At 52.5% G+C, this 21,109-nt stretch overlaps 1 protein-coding gene across 3 annotated transcripts; it reads left to right on the top strand.

The window, feature by feature from the left end:
* Positions 1 to 80: 80 nt before the first annotated feature.
* ZBTB37 (zinc finger and BTB domain containing 37) lies at positions 81 to 20,878 on the top strand. Of its 3 annotated transcripts, none has more exons than XM_075422653.1 (5): positions 81 to 169; positions 1,724 to 1,835; positions 3,315 to 4,267; positions 5,668 to 5,767; positions 8,049 to 20,878. In XM_075422653.1, exons 3-5 carry the CDS (start codon positions 3,345 to 3,347, stop codon positions 8,535 to 8,537), a joined length of 1,512 nt encoding a protein of 503 aa, XP_075278768.1. In that variant the 5' UTR covers positions 81 to 169; positions 1,724 to 1,835; positions 3,315 to 3,344; the 3' UTR covers positions 8,538 to 20,878. The 3 variants fall into 3 exon arrangements, with proteins under 3 accessions (XP_075278768.1, XP_075278767.1, XP_075278766.1); XM_075422652.1 differs by having other exon boundaries at positions 87 to 169; positions 3,318 to 4,267; XM_075422651.1 differs by lacking the exon at positions 81 to 169 and adding an exon at positions 485 to 796 and having other exon boundaries at positions 3,318 to 4,267.
* The last annotated feature ends 231 nt before the right edge of the window (positions 20,879 to 21,109 follow it).

The raw sequence follows: 21,109 nt of genomic DNA, 5'->3' as shown, positions 1-21,109 counted from the left end.
CGTGGCGTGGCGTGGCGCGCCGAGGGGGCCGTGCGGCGGCGGCGGCGGGCGGGGCGGCGATGCGCTCCGCGGGCCTCACGGGCGGGAATTTTCTTCCGGGGTGCGGCCCTGCTCGGGCGGGGGTTTCGCTTCCGGGACGGCGCTGCGGGCCCCTTCCCACCCCCGGCAGGTAGGTACCGGCGCGGCGCGGGCCCGGCGGGGCGGGGCGGGGCCGGGGCGGGGCCGGGTCCCGCCCCGCCCCGCCCGGGAGGCGCCGCCACGCCCGCGGGGGCCGGCGCGGGGGGGGGCCGGGGGGAGCGCGGCCTCGCCCCGCCGCCCGCCCTCCTCCCCTCAGGGCCGCGGGGCCTGCTGGGCCCCGGAGCCGTCGCGGACGGGCGGTGTCGTGTGAGGAAACCGGGCGGTGTGGTGTGAGGAAACGCTGGGCGGTGTCAAACCCGGTGCCGCGGCCCCCCCCCCCAGCCATCGCCGTTGGGTTGAAGCTTTATTACGGGGCCGCGTCGCGATTCGAGAGCGGCCGGCTTGCCCAGTCGCGATATACCGCAGCCCCAGGAGCCGAGACCTTCCCATCCCGCCTGGCGGGCTCCGTTCGGAGTCGGCGGCCTCTCCCGAGGGGTTTCTCCGCGGCTGCGCCCGCCTGGCAGGGCGCGAGGCCTTGGCCGAGGTCGGTTCCCGTCCGGCGCTGAAGAACCCAGGAGCGCCTGGAGATGTTCCCTCGGGGAGGAGAGGGCCCGCCCGATGGATGGCGCGCGGGAAAGGCGGGAACCGAGGGTGTCGTCGCGCCGCCGGCTGAGGCGCGGTGAGCTGGCGACGGACCCCCGAGCGGCAGGGCACATCTGGGCCTCTGGGAAGGGCGCTTCCAGCCGAAAAGAGGGGTTTCCCCCGCGCCAGCCGCCGACCCGGGTTGTCCCCGACGCGCAGCGTGGAACACCGCTTCCCCGGGGCCGCCTGGGCCCTGCTGTCCTGCCGTCAGCGGCTGGCAGGCTTTTCTTTCGGAGCAGAAACTCGCAGATAGTTTTTTTGGGCTCCCCTGGGAGCAGCTGACTTCTGACCGGGCCGGACACAGCCACGCTCAGCAGTTTGCGTCTGATTATTATATTTATTTTCTCCCCCTTCTCTTTCCGTACGTCCCCAGCTGACCCCCAGCAAAAAGAGTGCTTGGCCTTTGCCCCCGGCCCGGCCCGGGGGGTTTCGGAGGCTGCCTGCCCGCCTTTCCCTTGCTTGCCTGCCTTAGGAGGATGCTTTGGGGTTCATTGCTTTAGAAGCCGGTGGTCTGGGGAGACTGTGAGGTTTACAGGCCCCCCCATCCTGTAAACATTGGCATGTCTCGATACGATATCGGCTGCGTGAGCGTTCCCTGAGCGTAGACGTCTCAGCTGAGTAAAACCCTGCGCGTGTTTAAACGCTGCCAGGTTAGCGCCGGAGATAGCAGCCCTGTGGGAGAGGAAACGAAGCAAGTCAGGTTGTTTGCACTTCCATTTTTTACTTTAATGACCATCGGTGCAACACAAACACCGAGCGGACAGCGGGGAAAGATCTGTCTGATAAGATTCCACGTCTCCCTGCGGTTCGGAGTGGGACGGCACGTAATGGTTAGCTAATCCTGCCGCTGTGTCCTGCAGCAAAACAAAGAATGACGAAGCTCGATGTTGTTCTAGATTGCGCTCGGGAGAGCCCCATTCCTCCGTGCTACAGTTTGTCTTTGTTGTCTTTTTGCCTTCTAAAGGGGAAGGGGGGAACAAGTTTTCAGACCTTCTCACGACATCAGAAGCAAAAAGGAAGAGAACAAGACAGCACCCCCGGTTCCTCCCCTTTGCATGTCACCCGTAACGTTACAGGTAAGGCGCTGGCTTTCCTATTCCACCGTGTTTTGAGCTCTTAGCATTGCGTTGCCGCGGGCCCCCGTGCTGTCGCTGCTTCCTTGGGGTTCGTGGGGTTTATCACTTTCTTCTAGAGGCGGGGGAAGGGGAGAAGCAGCCTTCGGACGCGGCGCTGTTAAGCCGCGCCTTGCGAAGTCCTGCGCACCCCAGATCTCGCCTGCCCCCGCGGCGCGCAGCCACCCAGCCGCTCGGTAATCTCTTCGCACGGCTTCGCGAGATTGACAGGCTGCCCTGCAGCTTCAGGCTTAGTGACATATTTTGCCAAGCTTGCACAGAGTCTGCTTGGGCACAGGAACGTGTGCTGTCCTGCAGCGTTCATATATTTAAAGAAATAGAAGTCCTTCGAAGGCACACATGCTTCCCTGTGTGCTGGCCCCTTCGGTTCGGAGGTTTCTCGGAGTAGGCGCTGCGAGCCCCGGTATTCCCGGCCTGCCTGAAATTGTTTTGTTATCTGCAGCGCTCTGCTTAATCAACACTTCAGATGCCATCCAGCTTGGAAGCTGTTCGGGCCACGAGTGGTCTTTCATAAACTTCTTTCCTTTTTTTTTTTTCTTTCTCTTTTTGGGAGAGTTTCCGTCTAATTTTGGCTCATTCCGAATTTTTACCATATATGGTCAGGGCTCCTTTTCAAACTTGGCCAAAATGAAGTGGGGTGATTATAGAAAAATGAATTATGGAAGGGAAACCAGGAGAGCCAGCGTGTTAATCCCCGTTGTTCGTGAGTTGCCTTTTGCTGCGTGCGATGTCTCAAACCACACAGTCGTCAGCGGCTTGTGCCGGGGAGTCGCTTGGGCCCAGCGGGTGGTCTGAGAAGCCGGCGGTTAGAAGTGGATTCTGAGCTTTTTCTCTCGCCGTCCTGTTAGGTATTCTCTGCCGTGTGTCAGAAACGCCACGTACGATGAATACCTTGGTCTTAACGGTGCGCTTTAGGTGCCTTGAGGTCAAATGTGCGCCAGTCGGGTTTTGAAAAGCCTCTGAGGAAGGTTTAGGTCCCAGTGTCTCCTTCCTGATTCCCGTTCTACAAAGCGGGGATAACAGTATTACTTTCCCGTTTCAAAGTGCTGAGAAGGTACGAGTGCTAAGTATTTTAATCCATTATGCAATCGGTTGCCTATTTTTAGTACCTGAACCATTTTTAATGTTCTTTTTACAATGCAAATGTGCTTTTATTGAGGCTGACAGAATGAACTGTTTCAAGCACTTAAGCCACAGGGAACAGGGAACGGGGATCTGTCGGGTAGTGGTTTCACATAACTCTTGTGAAAGGTGGTGTACAGCACACAAGGATCAGAGAACTGCTGCGAGGCGCTTGTACATTAAATGGTGGGAGACTTCTCTAAAAACCCCAGTTATCTCAGACTGCGTGGGAAAATGTTTAAAGGCAAATGATAGACCAGCTCTGTTAACGATGCTATTTCCCCCCCACTCCCTTCCCAGTAGGGTCGTGCACCTGCAACCGGGACAGCCATGGAGAAGGGCGGGAACATTCAGCTGGAGATTCCCGACTTCAGTAACTCTGTCCTGAGCCACCTGAACCAGTTACGCATGCAGGGTCGCCTGTGTGACATCGTGGTCAACGTCCAGGGGCAAGCCTTCCGCGCTCACAAGGTGGTGCTGGCTGCCAGCTCGCCCTACTTCCGCGACCACATGTCCTTGAACGAGATGAGCACCGTTTCCATTTCTGTCATCAAGAACCCGTCTGTTTTCGAGCAACTCCTCTCCTTTTGTTACACTGGCAGGATATGTCTGCAGCTGGCTGACATCATCAGTTACCTAACGGCCGCCAGTTTCTTGCAGATGCAGCACATCATAGACAAATGCACGCAGATTCTCGAGGGGATTCATTTCAAAATTAATGTGGCGGAGGTGGAAGCGGAGTTGAGCCAGACCAGGACAAAGCATCAGGAGAGACCTCCGGAGTCTCACCGGGTGACGCCAAATCTAAACCGTTCCCTGAGCCCGCGTCACAACGCCCCGAAGGGGAGCCGCCTGGGCCAGGTTAGCACGGTGCTGGACATTCGGGAGCTCAGCCCGCCCGAGGAGTCCACCAGCCCCCAGATAATCGAGCAGAGTTCAGACGTGGAAAGCAGGGAGCCCATCCTACGGATTAACAGAGCGGGCCAGTGGTACGTTGAGACGGGAATGGGAGACCGCGGGGGACGGAACGACGATGACGTCCGAGTGCTGGGAGGAGTACGCATCAAGACAGAGAATCTGGAGGAGTGGCTCGGGGCAGAGCATCAGCCGTCGGGAGAAGATGGGAGCAGCGCGGAGGAGGTCACGGCGATGGTGATCGACACCACGGGCCATGGAGCGATGGGCCAAGAGGCTTACGCGCTAGGCTCCTCCGGGGCCAAAGTGGTCAGGCCAACCAGCAGCGAGATTGACAGGTGAGGTTTCTTTCACTTAATGACTGACCTTAGCTGTAAGAGGAGGTTGTGCAAGGTGTTCATTTGGCTGGGTCGGTAGCCTTGGAACGTTTCCCCCTTCGGTTTCCTGTGGCCATCTGAGGCGTAAGCACTGAAGGAGTTTTTTTCCTGGTGTTAGGGAGTGTATCCAGTTTGGGTTACAGTATTTTGGCTGGGTACTGATCAGACCAGGATCTCCACGTACGGGCTGGCTCGGGAAATTAATTGTTAGCCCTTAGAGAGGTGTAGGTTGGAATCTCTGCCTCTCGGTGCATAGCTGAGGTGGGGTTTTTGTCTGACGAAGAGATTGCAGTTCAGTCTCAGCAGATACTGTGCTCAGCATCGGAATGAATGAGGTCACGTACGATACGTGTTACGCAAAGTGTCGTTGCACTGATGCCTTCTGGCCTGAAAATCTGGGGGTGGTTCTGTTTGAGAAACGAGCCGGTCACCAGCTGTAGGTCAGGAGGACATTTTCTGCCCGGTGGTGCAGGACAGCAGTGTGTCATGGGTTTACACCTTGTGAAGCAGCTGAAGTGGGGAGCCCACCGGCCTCCGCTGTTCTTTTGATTCGTACGCAAGAGCAGAAAGCCGTTACTGAAGGACGGTGATGAAATCCGCTGTGTTCTGATTCTCCGTCCATCTGCTTCCCCTCCACTCCAGCGTCTGTTTTCTTGCCCTTAGCTCAGACCAAAGACCGGAGGTGATAAAGGGCGGATCTGTTGTGTTTGGGGGAGTTGTATTTGCGGGGTTTCCCTTCACATCTGCCCCTCCTGTTCTAGCGTGATCGCTGTGGTCCCGTGGGGGAACAGCTACCTGGAAGCAGTGGATATTCTGTCACTTGTCGCTTAATAAATCAGTGTGTGGGAGTGACCTCGAGCTGGCCCTTGGGAGAGCGATCCTTTCCTAGTTCCTTAACTCTTCTCCACGGATCAGCTAGCCTCGAGCATCTCTCTCTGCACTGATATCCACTGTTTCCTGCCCGGACTCCACCACATCGCTGTTGTCTCACACTTAGCAGGGGAGGAAGGCGAGGGCGGTGAATGAGAGGTGCCCTTAGAGAAATGGGTTCTTCTCCTCGTGGGTGCTTCCTGAGTCACTGGGCCCGTATCACTTGCCTTACGATAGCAACCGAGAAGCTCTCTGTTACTGAACTGGAAGCCAAATGACTCAGTTTTATTTTTCAGATGTTAAGACTGAAACCACAGACCAGTATGACTCGATTTTTCCTTTATACTTGCGCTGTCCCGCCTCCTGTGTGTTAGCTGGTGAGGATGAAGAGATGCTATACAGGTGCCTCTATTGCTCACCCGTTGTTCTAAACTCCGTAGTGACCTGATGCCCATTAAAAACTCCGTTTACGCTCTTCCCCCACCCCACAGATTTAGCCCTTCTGGCAGCATGGTTGCTGTGACTGAGCGGTACAGATCAAAAAGCGAGTCTCCCGGGCGGATGGATGAGCCCAAGCAGCCCACTTCCCAGGTAGGCAGACCAAGAAGTTTGCAAGTAAATGCTGGCATTGAAGGCAAAGGGGTCTGTGTGGTGATGAAGTGTATAACATTTTATATTTGCAAGCGATACTGTTTGTGAAACAAAGACCTTTTACTGTTGCAAAGGGCTCAGTTGCTCCCACCGAGAATGAATGCTGTCGGTACGTGATTTAAAACTGATTTTGGCTGTCGGCTGGGGTTTTTGCCAGATGCCTGGAAAACACGAGGAGTTTTTCTCGTTATCTGAAGGTGCCAATATCAACCCTCATTCTGGGCAGGCCACCAGCCCCTGAGGAGAAACCCCATTTGCCTGAAGAGTTGGATCTGCCCTAAAACGCTGGCAGCAAGTGCCCCAGCTGAGGGAGGAGGCGGTAGCTGGCTTCTGTGGAAGGCTGAGGGGTCACAGCAGCTGACCCTTTCCGTGCCAGTCCCAAAACCATTCCAAAAAGCCCCCCGGGCACTACACCAGTAAACCTTTAGGGCAGAGCGTCATAGGACTGTGGATTTGTACAGAGGTCTCTGTCTCGTCCCCAAGGGGCTGTGGTGCACAGCAGACATAAAGTAGCTCTGAATTCTCTGCTTTCTTGGGGTGAGGGGCACAATTTTGAGGTCGGGGGGAAAGACAGGTAGAAATGCAGGAGGGCGACGGGCTGTAGGGTGCGGCAGAGCAGTGCACGGTGGCGATGCCTGTGCCTGATGCTTTGGATCTGATTTTTTTGTTGTGTACAGTCGGTGTGGCAGTGGCACCACTATGCAGGCGTATCACCCAGCACTGCACAGAGCGGCTCTGGTGTGCCTGGCAGAGCAGTGGTGTGTCAGTTCGTAACCAGATGCCTTTGCTGGAGGCAGGTGTGGAGTTACCAGGCGGCTTTGCCCTTGAGTAAGACCAAATGAAGCCAAGGGGAAAAAAAACACTGTGATTGCTGTCTGCTAACTTTGTAATGCATTTCCCAAAAACAAAAGATACTTTCTTGTTCGTATTTTGCCAAAGCTTTGTTTCGTGTCCTCAGGATACATCTAGAAAATTTCAGGTCAAACCAACTCTCCAGGGCAAATGTGACGTGCAAAGCAATTTTAGCTCTACGTACAGAAAAGCTGCTGTTATTTCCCCATCATGAGACAGCCTGAAACGTAAAACTGTAGGCTACCAGGTGGAGGGGGAAGTATCATCACCTTCCACCCTTCTGACATTGCCGTATCGCTGCTAAAAACAGTCTGCCCGTGACCCCTGCCCCGCGGCAGTGGTAGAGTGGAGAGGAAGTACCACAGCTTTGTGCGTCTCCTTCAGTCCTGAGCAGCTTACCAGCGCTCCCGCAGCCGGATTCAACGGCACCCGGCACAGTTACGCCGCTGCCTGCGTGTGCACAGCCCTGCTTGCCAGAGGAGAGGCCCTCCTGCTGTTACACCGCTTGCTCGGCCGCGTTTGGTGTTGTTGGGAAGCAGCGTGAGGCTTGGAGTACGAATACGGCATCCTCCAGCACGGAGGCTTTCGGGAGACTGTCTCTTTGTGCTCGTTCTGAACATGACAGCCAGCAGCGGCTGTCCCAGAGCCCGAGCTGGCGGCTCAGGGTTACCCTTGGCTGGTTGTCTTTCCGGCTGCAGAAAAGAACGAGGAGCCAGCTCGTCCTTGCAGTGTGAGTTGGGCCAGGCGTGCCAGCTCTCTGTGCTGCAGTTCCTCCCCTGCCGCGCCGTGGGGCTGGGCTGGCTTACACAGCCACTTAGGCGAACGTGATTCCTTCTAAAACGAATCCTCAATGACACCTGAATAAATACCCGTGTAAAGTGACTCCCAAGGAGTTTCAGGTAGCATTGCTGTGTTCCACCTTCCTTTTCTTGCAAGCTCATCAACTGGCTCTTTTGCTGTTCAACCCTTAGTAAGGAAAACGGAACGCAGTGTACAGAATTTTAATCCAGCTGGCCCGAGTTTTTTTAAAAAGCAGCCCGTATTGACACGCTTGGTGCACAATGCAATCGGTGGCTAGGCGTCCTCCTGACAAGGACTGCCTTTTCTTCCCCGGCTCTAGCCAAAGACTTGGCAGAAGGGGCCGCCGTAGCTGAGGTTTCTAATTGATTGCTCGTTTGTCTTCAGCCCCAAGGCTCCAGTTAAGCACTTAAATGTGTGCTTGAGGTTCAAGACATTAGCGCTGCTGATTTCGAGGTTTGGCACATGCTTCACCGCTTTGCTGGCTGGACTGGGGCCTGATTTTCTTTCCTGCAATTTGTTTCAGGCTGCTTGTTATTTAAATCTCTGTTGGATTTTTTTTTTTCCGCAGGGGGAGGAATCAGCCATGCTTGGAGTGAGCGGTTACGTGGAATATCTCCGGGAGCAGGAGGTTTCAGAGCGCTGGTTCCGGTACAACCCACGGCTCACTTGTATTTACTGCGCCAAATCCTTCAACCAGAAAGGCAGCCTGGACCGGCACATGCGTCTGCACATGGGCATCACCCCTTTTGTCTGCCGCATGTGCGGGAAGAAGTACACCCGCAAGGATCAGCTGGAGTATCACATCCGCAAGCACACGGGCAACAAGCCCTTCCACTGCCACGTCTGCGGGAAAAGCTTCCCTTTCCAGGCCATCCTCAACCAGCACTTTCGCAAGAACCACCCTGGCTGTATGCCTCTGGAAGGGCCCCACAGCATCTCCCCCGAGACCACCGTCACGTCTCGGGGGCAGGCGGAGGAGGAATCTCCTCCGCAGGAGGAGGCTGTCGCTGTGGGGGAGACGGCACAGGGATCTGTGTCCACGACCGGGCCGGATTGAAAGGCGGCTGCAGGGTCTGGGGAGGAAGGACCGTCTTCCCGTTCTTGGCTCTAAAGAGTCAGCACCAACCTGGCAGGCTGGTACTGTAATTAGTGCAATGCCACCACTGGACAGAAAGAAGCTCCCAAGATGTTGCCAAAATTGCAAAATCTTTCTCTTTCTCTCTCTCTCTCTTTCTCTCACACACCCACACACACACACGTAGAGTGTTAAAAGTTTTTCTCCCTTATTCCTCCTCCTCTTGGAGAAAAACAAAACAACTGTGTCAATCAACTTCTTATTCAGGGATCGACAGGATTTTAAATTTTTTTAATGTTCCTTCATAGTGGTCTGGGACGAGCAGTGATTTGTATTTCTCGACCGCGTTCTGGCCCAGCAGCGAGGTCCTATCAAGCCGTGCAGACGCGGTGAGCCTGGCGTGCGGGGCTGCTCCTCGCTGTACCTGCTGGCCCAGCTCGAGGGGAGAGCAGGGGCGAGGTGCCGCTGCCTTTCGCCCTTCCCCAGGTAGTTGCCACCTTAAAGAAAAGAAAAAGACTGTCCTGGTGGGAGCCTGCCTTGCCCGACCGTATTTATCCCTGTCTTATTTTTGGTGTGTCTTTTTTTATCTTTTTTCTTAAACGATTATTTTAGGGCTTTTGGCTTGCCCTGTTCCAGGCGTGCGGCCTCGAGGCCCCTTGCTAAAAGTGGGCACGGCTAGAAAGCGATATTCTAGAGGTCAGCAAAATTTGAAGCGCTTCGGCTGCCGAGAGTGAGATTTAGCAGCTGTGAGGTTCGCGTTCGACTCTGACGCATTGAGAGAAGGGCTGGAGGGGTCTTTTGGAGGAGGTTGTCCTTTGCTGTCGCTGATCTGGAGAGTTCGGAGTGCTCTGATGTCCCGACCGGCACGCTGCCGTGCTTCGGGTGCTGCCGAGCATCGGGAGGAGTTTTTCTGGACTGGCTAAATTGTGGAGTTAGAGGCTGGCTACCAAAGTCATCCTTCACCCCTGCTCCCCCCTCGACAAGCACTTGATCTTTCATAACAGCAATACGGTATCCTGAAATACTATCGTCCCAGCCGAGCAATCGTGGGTGGTTGCTTTTAAACGTCTTTCTACAAACTAGTTTGATAACTTTTTTTATCGGTGAAATGCAAAAAGAAAAGAAAACCCTACTTTTATTTCCTCGTAACGGTTCAGGAAACTTAAAAGCGAATAGTTCCTAGAGCAATCGCAACTCTGTCCCCTTGCATGGACCGAAACTTTTGTATCTGGAGCAGCTCTGATGTTTAGAGCAAGTTAAGCAAAGCCAGAGAGACATGCCCGCGCTGTGTATTGTAGGTGTTTGCACGTGCTTACGTGTTTCACAAACGGAGAAGCATGGGACAGGTAGAGAAGTGCAAATATCTTGACGTCTTTTGAAGAAGTCTTTCAAAAAATATGCAATACTCTTAAGAGTTTTCTCTGGTTCTAATGCCGAGTTGTTCACGATGGAGGGGGAAAATGAACAACAGGCTGCGCAGATTGGATTTGGGAGGGGACGTTTGGCTGAAGGCGTTCTCCTGAGGATGTGTAATGTGTACGATAAAGAAGGACGAAGTTCTGATCCCTGAGGTGATGGGAGGAACAGGGAGACATTGAAGAAGGAGTATGCTCCACCTTGCTTTGGCAAAGCAAGCCGGGCGAGCGGTTGGAGCGTGGGCTTGGCGGGCGGGAGACTTGCCAAGTGAAAATAAAGCTCGCCCCGCAGTCTGACTGCACGGTTTTGGGGCACATGGAAACAGCTCCAGCCCTCGCTGCCCCCACCTACAAACTGGGACTCGGAATCGTTTTCCTACCCCTTTAGAGGGAAGAATTTGGAGAAGGGTGGCGTATTCTTGCCTCACTTTATATATTTTTCTCTTTTATGAGTGAGGGGGTCTCACTGTTCCTCCCATGTCTCCCTCGAAAAGCAGATGTGGCTCTAATGGTTTTTTTTGGGGGGGAGGGAAGGTCTTGGTGCCAGAATGGCGTGTAACGGGGCTGTGCTCCTAAGAGAGGAACCTTTGCCAGTGTTCTGAGCCGGGTACCTGCAAAGTACAATTTCATTGACCATTTCAGACAGGAAAGCTGATATTTCACCTCCCTTTTCCTTCTGTCCCTTCTTCCTCCTCTCCTGTCAAGTGCATCGTCACGCAGTGAATGATTTTCTAAGCGGCCACCCGAGGGACCAGCCCCACTGAGTTTGCTGTCGAAGGTCAAACAGGATTGTACCGAAACAGTAAGGTTGCCAGAGAGCAGTCGCAGAAGATGCGAGATAAAAGGGTGGCTAAGGTATGTTGCGTTGCAATTGAGGTGCGGGGAGGAGCGGAGATGCGCAGAGGATGCTGCTTTAGTCATAGCTTTTGAAGTTACCAAAAATCAAAGAGAAAAAAAAAATTAAAACTTTGAAGTCCTATCCTGTTCACACTAGAGAGCATCAAAAGTTACTTTTAGTTGCTTAAAAGATTTTTAAGTGTTTTAAAATAGAACTTTTAGAAGAATACTACCAAACTATAAAAACATAAAATTATTTATTTACATATATTATATATAAATATAGTGGGAAAGTTTCCCTGCTAAGCTTGCTGTGAAGAGAAGGGTGAAGGTGCAGTAACTGCTACACAAGCAACATTTTGTTGAGACAGATGGCAACCGATCCACCCAAGCGTAGTGACGAAGGGCTGATGTGAAATGGTGAATGCCTTTGTCCGTGTGGCGTAGCCGGGAGTTTCTCGAGCAGGTTTCTGGTTTCCTGGATCGATACTGTGAACGGAGGGAGCATCCCAACAGCCCGGGGTGCCAGCAGCGCGTTCCCATTTCGCTGATTCGCTGCTTCCAGTTGGCCTGGTGAAAACCGTGAAGTTGGTCCTTCGTATCGTACTAGGCTGGTCTGAAAACAAAGCTTGTGAAAGGTTCTTATTTTTTCCTCTTTTATGGTTTGTTGTTTGTTTTGTTTTTTGTTTTGGTTTTTTTTTTTGGTGCAGAGGTTGCCACTGTATAAACGATCATTTCTGATTGCATGCAAAAGAGCCAATATTCTTGCCCGGGCCTCGCTGAGGCGAAGTTTATAGCTTGTAGCTAGAGTCAGTATAAGGTATGGTAGTGGGAATCATTTTAATATTATTTCTGTACATTTAATGGATGTGTATGTGTATGTATGTGTGGGAATCATGGTGTCTGTGATGTTTTCGAGAATGGCGCTGAAAGCAATTCAGGCTCATCTGCACTGGAAGATGCAACCAGTTCAGAGGAATCGCTTATTCAACTTTTCTTTCAGTGGTTGGCTTCCTCGGTGCAGATAAGGCCAAGGTTCAAGAAAAAAAAGGGGTTGGAGGTCATATACGGTATGGAGAAACCTCATGTGAATTTTCTGGCAGTGGTGTAGCTACTTCGAGCTGCTTTCCGTAACAGAGCGATGCCATCTTTCGTTGCCTCTCCGTTGGCAAACCGTGTACCTCCTCACGGTCGCACCGGAGCTGTGGAGAATCAGATGCCAACTTGCCAAGTGCGAACGCTTCCGCGATGGGTTGAGGCACGGCTCTGCGTTTCTACGTCTAGCTGCAGCTTTCTCCCCTCTGCCAAAACTGTGATTTCAACTGTGATTTAAGGAGGATGTGAAGAGAACTCTGTCGTATTTTAATACCTCTGTACGTAACATTTCTGTCCGCTTCAGAGTTAGGGCTTACTAACCCATTTGTTTCCTTGCCTCAGGCAACAGGGGGAACACACTCTGCTTCTGCAGTTTTCTTTCTCGGAGGGGGAACACATTTCTTAGTTCTCTGCTGCGGCAGTGAAATCTTCCAACTGTGAAGTGTTGCGGTTATCTCCTTGAGCCTGCAGAAAGCCCCCGTGCCACGTCACAGCCGAGTGACGTGACGGTTGCCAGGGCCAGGTTCCCTGTGAATAGCTGTGAAAATAACAAGAATTGTGTTAATACTGTGCTGCTGCTTCTGGGAAAAGCTAAACCTGTTCCTCTTGGGAGGACGGCTGACGTGAAGCTGGGAAAGGGAAAAAGAAGGTCTTTTTGCTCTCTTGCAGCGGGAGTACGTGAAAGCAAACCGTGCTGCTTCTTTCCAGCAGCTAGATAGACAGGGATGAAGGAGGAGGCTTTATGAAATGTGAATTTATAACACAAGGCTGAGCACGCAGAGACGCTTAATAAGATCCAGGGATATCAGCCTGGCAAGAGTCAGAGCAGCCGATGCAGATGGGCAATCCCTCACTTGTCCTCCCAGTGTGGTCCGGCCGTCAGGTTCAGTCCTTGACTTGCCCGCATCTTCTCCACAGTACTTTCAAGCTGTGATCTGCATAATTTAACTTGCAGAAGTTGGGGTGGCTGCAGGGCGGGAAGGATAGAAACCATTTTGTGTCTCTGCTGCTGTTTTAAATCCAGCTGAGGTTGGTAGTGACCGACTCCGTTCCCATCTGGCAGCTCTTTGGAGCTGGAATTGCATTCGGAGCAAGCTGCCATCTTGCTGAAAAGCGTAGCAGGGCAGGCTCAGTGGGGAGGGCACGGAGCCAGGATTTCAGCCCTCGGCAAGGTCAAGGTTGAAATAAATTGACAGGACAGAGCTCCCCGCTTGTCCTGCTCTCGTTTTGCGACGACTGAGTGACTTCGTTTTCCAGGGCAGGTCGTCCCACGCCTCCACGCAGTCGTAATTTCACTGAAAAGTGCGATGCCCGGTTGGGTAAATGATTCTGAGCAGTCTGGTCTTCGGGCAGAGTCGTTCTGCTGCCTTCGGGTGATTCAGCCCTAGCGATGCATTAGCAAGAGCAGAGCTGCAGCTTTTATTTGCTGCTGGCTTCATCTCTCTCCAGCAGAACGCGATGTATAAATAGAAAGACAGCTGAAAAGGTGCAGTTTATTTGGGTGGAAGGTAGCTTGCGAGGTAGACCGAGTCATGCATCTTTAAAACCAACAAAAACTGGCACCCCTTAAACTATTTACACTTTGTAAGATTCTCCTCTTTGATCCATGACACGCCTGCCAATTTCGCCGTACCAGTGCCCAAGCGTTCCTGCAGATCAGTGACACCAAATGCTCTTCTTGCTCTACCGGAAATATTTTGGGGATGGGAGAAGTCAAGGAGCTGTAATTCAGCAAACTTCTAATTTTTGTCAAGGTCTGGGCTCCGAGTTTCCCCTGGGAGCGAAGCCCGTAGCCAGGACTGCAGTCAGGAAGTCCGTGGTCTTTTGATGGAGCCGCTGGCGTAGCCTCGTCTGGCGATAACGATATTCGCAGAGATTATCAGCATCGCTCCGGTCACGAGGGGAGATCCACGCACAAAGCCTTGGCGTCTTCAGTGGAAGGTCCTGAAGGGGTGCGAAGTATTTCAATCATTGTCATTCAAAGGATATTTTAATATAAAAAACATACATATATATGTGTATATATATATTTGTAACCAAAAAAAAGCTAGAACTATGCAAACATTACTGGCTGCTGCTTGAAACTAATGTCTACCAGAAGATTTTGGAATAGAGTAGATTTGGAGTAGATTTGTTGGGGGTTTTTTTGTTTTTAAGTAAAACGCAGCAGACCAAAGTTTTGCTGCAGTTAAGTCTTACTAGAAACGTAGGTTATTCCTAACCTGGAACCCACCCACGTGGGTTATAAAATTGCCCGAAGAATCCTACCATCCCTAAAATATTTCCGTCTGCCTTGATGTTATTGCTGAAAGGCTTTTTTTTTGCGAAACGTAGGAAAACCCAGAGGTGGGACTAGGAGAGATGAATGAACGCGATGTTTGGGAGGACAGAAGAGAAGTAGAACTAAGGAAGGACTGGGAGCACTTTCTTTTGGATGTAGGCTTGAGCTGGATTCAAGGGATCTTCCTTCTCATGGAAATGGCCATCACTGGGGTGGCGGCGGTGATGGAAGCATCACCGGGCTGAACTCTGGTCCTGGGGAGGTATTGGAAATCTTCCTGCCAAATCTGATGGTACCGGAGTTCAGTCCGCTGGGAAAAATCTGCTGTGGTTTCTACCATTTCTTTGTGCCGGATCCGGTGTTTGCTTTTAGGATTAACTACAGTATAGCCAACTGCAATCCTCAGCGACCTTTGACTTCTTATTCCCGGGGACTGTAGAAAATTCAGGTTTCCTCTAACATTACCCTCATCCCAACTGTGAACAAGTTACTACTGCTTCTGATAATTTATTGTCTTTCCGTTCCTGAACGTCTGTGTGATCCAGCTGTTCACCGGCGCCACCTTCCAGCGCTTCGTTAGCTTTTATGCACAGGGAATTGTTGCAATGGATAAGTTGACCAGGCTAGTTGGAAAGGTAGAAGCCTTTGGAGAATGACTTTTGCTTCCTCTAGCTGTCATTAGGGAGTGCACACACACATACCTGTATATACATATATATGTAGACATATATAAAGTGTTTCAATATAAACTCATTTAGCATTATTCTTATTTAATTTATATTTTAATCCAGTTGTAAACCAAAGTATTACAGCTTGTGAAATGACGTGTCTCAGAAATAGGAGGAACCTTCTTAGATGGGAGCTCTGAAAGAGCTCCCCTGACAAAACCACGGATACGAATAAGACTCCAGAACATGTGCTGCTGAACCCCGGCCATCTGCAGCCTTGGAAGGCTCTGAGGCTCGCTGGACAAAGTTTGGTGGGGGGAAGGCAGCGTGGGTTAGCGTTTTAAAGCACTTGTGGTTTATTTTTTCCCTCGTCCAGTATAACTTGGTATTGGAGGACTTGCTACAAAAGCAGTACGGCGAGGCATCTGATGGAGAGGAGGCGCGTGGTTGTCCTTGTCCGACGACCCCGCAGGGAGCCGCTCGCTCGAGGGTTGGAACGAGCGCTTTAGAAGCGCGACTCGGCAGTGGTTCTGCTGCCGGACTTCTCTGGCAGCATCACCCTGGGGTCTCAGCTGCCCCACTGCGCCCGCTGGTCACAGTGGCTTCTAACCTGCCTCTTGAACTGGGATACTTGAAGGAAGCAGGAGGACTTGCCTGCTAGAACGCCTCGAGGACATCCCCTGCGAGGGGAAACAAGGCAGGAATTTATGCACAGAGTTGCTGTACGTGCTGTAACGTGGATCTAAAGTGATTCCATATGGTCCTCGGCCTGAGCCCTTCCCTAGACATGAAGGGTTTGGCTGAATTTTTGTAAGCACGCGTAGAAAAGACAGGGCAGGCTGCCTTAGTGCTGGCACTGGTTCTGCCCGCGTCCCCTTGGGCTTGCTGCTTCTTGCTGTGGTATCTGCTAAGGGTTGGAGCTGCGAGGTGTTTGTTGGGACGGAGTACAGCTGCCACCGGACCAGGTGCTCCTGGGCTTTGGCTCCTCTCTGCTGTCAGAGCGATGACAGCAACCCGCGAGGCGGGGTTCAGGGCTTCTGCAGGCTTGGAAATCGCAGCGTTTTTCGTGGTACTTAATGGTTTTGTAGGAAAGCAAGTATGTTCTGGCAAGCCTAGAAATAAAGGGGGAGAAGACAGCAAATCAGACTGTCGTCTGGCACAACTGGGAGCTAGAGAGAGGGAGCCACAAAAACAGCTGCCAATGTATTTAGTGTCTGATTTACAGTTTTAGAAAACCAGCTGGTGGATTCACTGATGTCTAGAGGAGGTTGGGTTTTTTTTTTTAGTAACTTCAGTGGCGGTGCTGTCACCAATGGGAAGAAAAAATGGGTTCACGCATAAAATCTTGCTGATTCTTCCATGCTGGCGAGTAATTACCTTCCCAAGGAATCAGCAGACGCAAAGAACAAATTCACCTCTAACGATCTCCCACAGGCTCGGCAGCGGCTGTGCTTCCTCTTGCTCTCCTGCTCAGCCCGCACGCTGCGGTCTCTTTTTACCGCAGGTTTCCCTGCGTCCCTTACGTTGAGCCCACCTACATTTGTCGACCCAGTAAGTTCATTTAATAGTCCCTGGCAGGATTAGTGCGTACTGGCAGCTCAAGCACACAGCCAAGTGTTTCGTGGGCTGGGGAGACGCTACGTAAGCCGGAGGCTTTGGGTGAGGGGGTTGTGACCGCGTGCTGCTGCCTGTCTTTCCCTGTCCTCATTCTGATGGGATGGCTTTGGGACTAGGACCAAAAATGCTTCTTTTTGTTTTAAAGCTTTAATTCTTTTCATGGAAACATTGGAAAATCTTAGCTCCCTCCCCAGTTATTTCTGTGTTCTGTTTAGTTAAATTCTCACCCGGCATCAGTTTGTGATGCAAGAACAATTTCTGTAGCACCCGGGGGTAGGACTTCGCAGATCACAGAATGTTTACAACCTGTGGCTGTAGGAGGTGATTTTGTAATGTGGTTTTGACGCTGCCGCAGCAGTTGGGAAGGTGAGGAACGATCTCTGCGGTGAGCCGGTCTCTGTCGCAGCGTGGAGCGGGTCGCTGGGCACCGGTGCTTGCTGGCAGGGTGCTTTGGGGTTAGAGGTGCAGATGGGAATTTCTCCAGCAATTTTCCTCGTGGCTCCCCATTGCGTGAATGCTTCAGTTCCCTGCATCGGGAACAAACGACGGACTCTGCTGCCTTCAGCGTCAGGAACGCGGTCGGCACTGAGGCTGTGTGTCGGGAGCCCGGCAGGGAATCTTAGGGGGGAAATTGTGCACCTTCAGAACCAAAAAGCTGGACTTGTCAGAGGCTTTTGCGAAAGAGGAGTTAAAGCTGCTTTTGGCAGGGTGGCGGCGTAGGCCTGGGGTTTGTGGCCATTAACATGTATTCAGACCCTTGTTTTTGCAGGGTGAGATGGGCCGTTTCAGAAATCTGGGCAAGGAAACGTGGTAGCGTTTGAACCCTGTGTTCTCGTTCCAGGTTTCCACTGAGAACTGCACCAGGTATGTCGATGCCATCGATGGGGTGGCGGGGGAGCCGCGCAGCGTCACGTTACGTGGCTGAGAGTGCGCATGTGTGTTACGTCTGCCCCTGCCAGAGGTGACCCGGGTGAACGGGCACCCGTTGTGACCAACAGGACGGTGCCATGTTCCCAAAACATGGTCCGAGCTGCGCCTGTCGAGCTTGCAGGGTGGTAGGTTTCTGCTGAGCTGGTGAGTAGTGAAGCATTCTCCTTCTCTGGAGATATTCAAGAGCTGCCTGGATGTGGTCCTGTGCAGCCTGCTCTGGGTGACCCTGCTTCGGCAGGGGGTTGGGCTGGGTGACCCACAGAGGTCCCTTCCAACCCCTAACGTTCTGTGATTCTGTGATTTCGCCGTAAGCTGCTTGCACGGTGCTTCTGCAAAGCCGCGGGGCTGGCGTACTAGTACAGCCCTGCACGAGCCGCCCCTGCTCATCCCCTGCTCCCGCTGGAACGGTCGCTCTGGAAATAAGAGGGTGTTTCCCTGCGGAACGTGGCGTGGGAAGGGAGCTGTGCGGTTTCTGCCCCAGCTATAGCCCAGGCCTTCTAGCCCTGGGGACAGAGAGCTCTGGACCCACTGCCTGTCATTGAGGGCAGGGGCTCACATGGGGGTGGTTTTCTTTGCTAGAGAGGAGCTGTCGTGTCTGCTGGAAAAAAACCTGCATGGGGGTTTGGGGTAATTCGTGCTAGGAAACCGGTCACATTACTAGTTATATTCCAGCAGAATAATTAACAAAATAATCTTTTCATCCAAAAAAAAGTGTTAATTCTAATCCAGTGATGGTGACCTGCTCACATCACCTAGCACGTGGTTCACATCACACCTCTTGCAAAGCTGCTTTTACTTCCCCGCCTTCGAAGCGGTGGCAGGTCTCCCTGCAGCCGCATTCCCTGCAGCTGTCGCTGAGAAGAGGCCCTTTCCCTGCGTGCTGCCGGGCACCGTAAAGCGTTCAGCCCTCGGAGCGACTGAGCAGCAGCACTTCCACCACGCAGACAGCCTGCCCGCGTCAGCCGGAGTTTCTGTCGCTCGCCGTCTGGTTCTTCCTCGCCTGAGCCAGTTGTCGTGGCAGGGAGGAGATCTGTGAATTTCCAGTTACGTGGGTTTTTTTGCATTTGTCGGTGATTAATCCGTGAAACAGCACCTTGTCTGCCACGGTCTGCGGAGGAGTCGAGGCGCTCCCCGTGCGCGAGTGCAGCCTCCGGGTTCCTGTTTCCATTAGACTATGCCAAGCTGTATTTTTGTTACGTTTGTTTTTAGTATTATCATGTAAAAATAGGCAGCTTTAATGGGCTTCCTAGTTCATATCAGTTAAGCTTTTGAAACATATTCAGGTATCTTTTAAATACTGCTGTGTAAGTTCCTTGTTTAATCTGAAGTATTCTGATTTATTATTTTACTGCAGTTATCTAAGGCAGTACTTAAAAACCAGTGCATTAATTTTTCGCAGACTGTTAAGCCTCCAGCTTCACTTAGTTTTCATCAATGTACTTAACCCCCTCCCCCTCAGATCTATGGTTAAACGGCTTCATTATTTTTATATTGCAGTGAAGCTTATTTATTTAAACCTTCCCGTTATCTTTGCGGTCGGACCCAATACCATTGGCTATAAAACTGTGAAACTAATTAGAAATTAAAAATGAAGCTAGGTTGGTTAGTTTTACTGCTGGTTGTAAAATACAGAAAGTAGCAGCGTAAAAGGAGGGGGCGGAATCACAAAACTACGGCTGAGAAACTCCTTGGCAAGGAGGTTTAACCTGATGCTGTTACTTCCCTGGTTCCCCGTTTTGTGAAGTCCAAAAGCTGTTTGTGGAGACGGGCGGTTCGCCCGGGATCCCTGCGTTCACCTGCGCGTTCAGGGCATCGGTTTGATGGGGGCAGCCGGTGCTCCGTGATGCTGCATTCTGAGCGTTTACACGTCTAAGGAAACTCTCTGGATTACTGTGAAGCTTTTATTTAATCCTCCATTGCGTGTGAGTTGGTAACTGAACATGCTTCTTGGCTTACAGTGGCGCAGGGAGGAGGGAGGTGCCGCCTGGTCGTGGGGGCTGGCAGCCGCGGGCGACACCGCCGAAAGGGGGACCGGGCGGTTCTCCCCCCGCCAGCGCTGGTTTCGGCAGGAGGCGCGAAGCCCCGTCACCCCCACGTCCAGCTCCGTCATCATCACCTTGGGGCCATCACTTGGCTCTGTAACAACCCCAGGGACGTTGGCGCACGCCGGCTGCGGGCAGACCAGGTCGCTGACGGCGACGCAGGGGACGGTTCTGTACGTGGCACGCAGGTGCTTTTCCCAAGCGCTCGGAGGTTTCCTGAGCCGGGGTGATGCCGCTGGGGGAAGCAGCCGGTCTGGATTGCGGGTGGCTTTGGGATGGAGAGCAGGATTTTGTCGTGCCCTTTGCCGAATGCGAATTCCTTTCAGCTCCCCCAAAGTTCTTGCCTGGGCGGAAAGCCGACGTGCGACAGGGAGGTTGTGGAGTCTCCTTCTCTGGAGATATTCAAGCCCTGCCTGGACAAGGTCCTGTGCAGCCTGCTCTGGGTGACCCTGCTTCGGCAGGGGGTTGGGCTGGGTGACCCACAGAGGTCCCTGCCAACCCCGAACATTCTGTGATTCTGCGACAGCTTCCAGGGCTCCGCTGGCACAGGGCAAAGTGACCGCGAGAAGTATTTTGAAGTGAAAAGGGAGCGCTGTTGTTCAAATAACGCGTGTTTCTTTTGTGCTCACGTACGTAAAATTGCTGACAGTTAGGACAGGCCAAGGGGTGCGAGAATAATCCTTCCTGGTGGCAAAACAGGGACTTTTCTGAATAAGCTCTTTAAAAAGCTGAGTTAGGAAGAGAATACCGTGCAGCTGTATGTTCTTGCAGTAACGCGTTCCTCACCTTGTGCCCCGCGCTGGCAGGGAGGGCTCGCGAAGGCTGCGAGAAGCCGGTGTCAGAGGTTAGCTGGCAGAAATGAAAGCAAGCTGCTCAAAGTCCTGCTTTTGTCCGAAACGGGAAGGGAGCGGATACAGTTTTGCGCTAAGCCTCTGGTACCTGAAACACTAGCTGCAGCTCCCAGGCGCTATGCCCCCGTTGTCCCCGCAGCTGCCCTCCCACCCTCGCTTTCCCGGTGTCACCCCACCTTCCCCGTACAACACTGTGAATACGACACCGGTAGCTCTTTGTAACGTTCCCATTAAGACCGCGTGGAGCCAAAATGTCATCGCGTGGCGATGCTGTAGCAGGCGCGCTGCGGCTGAGCGCCCTGCTCAGCTGAGCAGCGACCCCCCAACAGGGATGCTGACGGCGGGGCGCTTCCGTGCGGAGCGGTGCAGGAGCGTTGGAACGAGAGCAAACAGCGTCAGTGACTTTGTGTAGCAATTTGCTAATCAAATTTGATTTTGTAACGAACTAAACTGACAATCAATTTGAAAATATAAAAGCCTCTTAGAGGGAATAGTCAAGTGTGTCTTCAACAGAAAGATTTAACTGGGGTAACTTCTAATAAAGAGCACAGGATTTTTTTCATTTCCGTTTTTTTTTTTTTTTTTTTTGAACAATCACTCCAGAAACTGAGTTGCATTTAGCAGCAGATCCGCAGGACAGTAACTACCTCTCTCTCGGAGTGCTGAGGTGACCACGCTACACACTCTATCAGCAAAGCTTTCACTGAGAACAGATTTCTTTTCCTTACCTCCGTGTTTCAGAAGCGCAGGTCTGCTCTGCAAAGTGGCTCTGTGAAAGTGGCATCTGGCGGGGGCCGGGGGAAGCCTCTCGGGGTCCG

Source organism: Opisthocomus hoazin, chromosome 6 (genome assembly GCF_030867145.1).
Source record: "Opisthocomus hoazin isolate bOpiHoa1 chromosome 6, bOpiHoa1.hap1, whole genome shotgun sequence".
Classification (NCBI taxonomy): Eukaryota; Metazoa; Chordata; class Aves; order Opisthocomiformes; family Opisthocomidae; genus Opisthocomus; species Opisthocomus hoazin.
The sequence above is the reverse complement of the archived record's forward strand: the minus strand, read 5'-3'. Positions and strand labels throughout refer to the sequence as shown.

What these genes read in the sequence shown, in the direction of transcription:
- ZBTB37 (XM_075422651.1), top strand. Translation starts at nt 705, where the DNA reads ATGTTCCCTCGGGGAGGAGAGGGCCCGCCCGATGGATGGCGCGCGGGA. An exon ending in GCGCCGCCGGCTGAGGCGCG is followed by an intron (nt 797 to 1,723) that starts GTGAGCTGGCGA and finishes TGCCTTCTAAAG; the next exon opens with GGGAAGGGGGGAACAAGTTT. An exon ending in ACCAGCAGCGAGATTGACAG is followed by an intron (nt 4,268 to 5,667) that starts GTGAGGTTTCTT and finishes CCCACCCCACAG; the next exon opens with ATTTAGCCCTTCTGGCAGCA.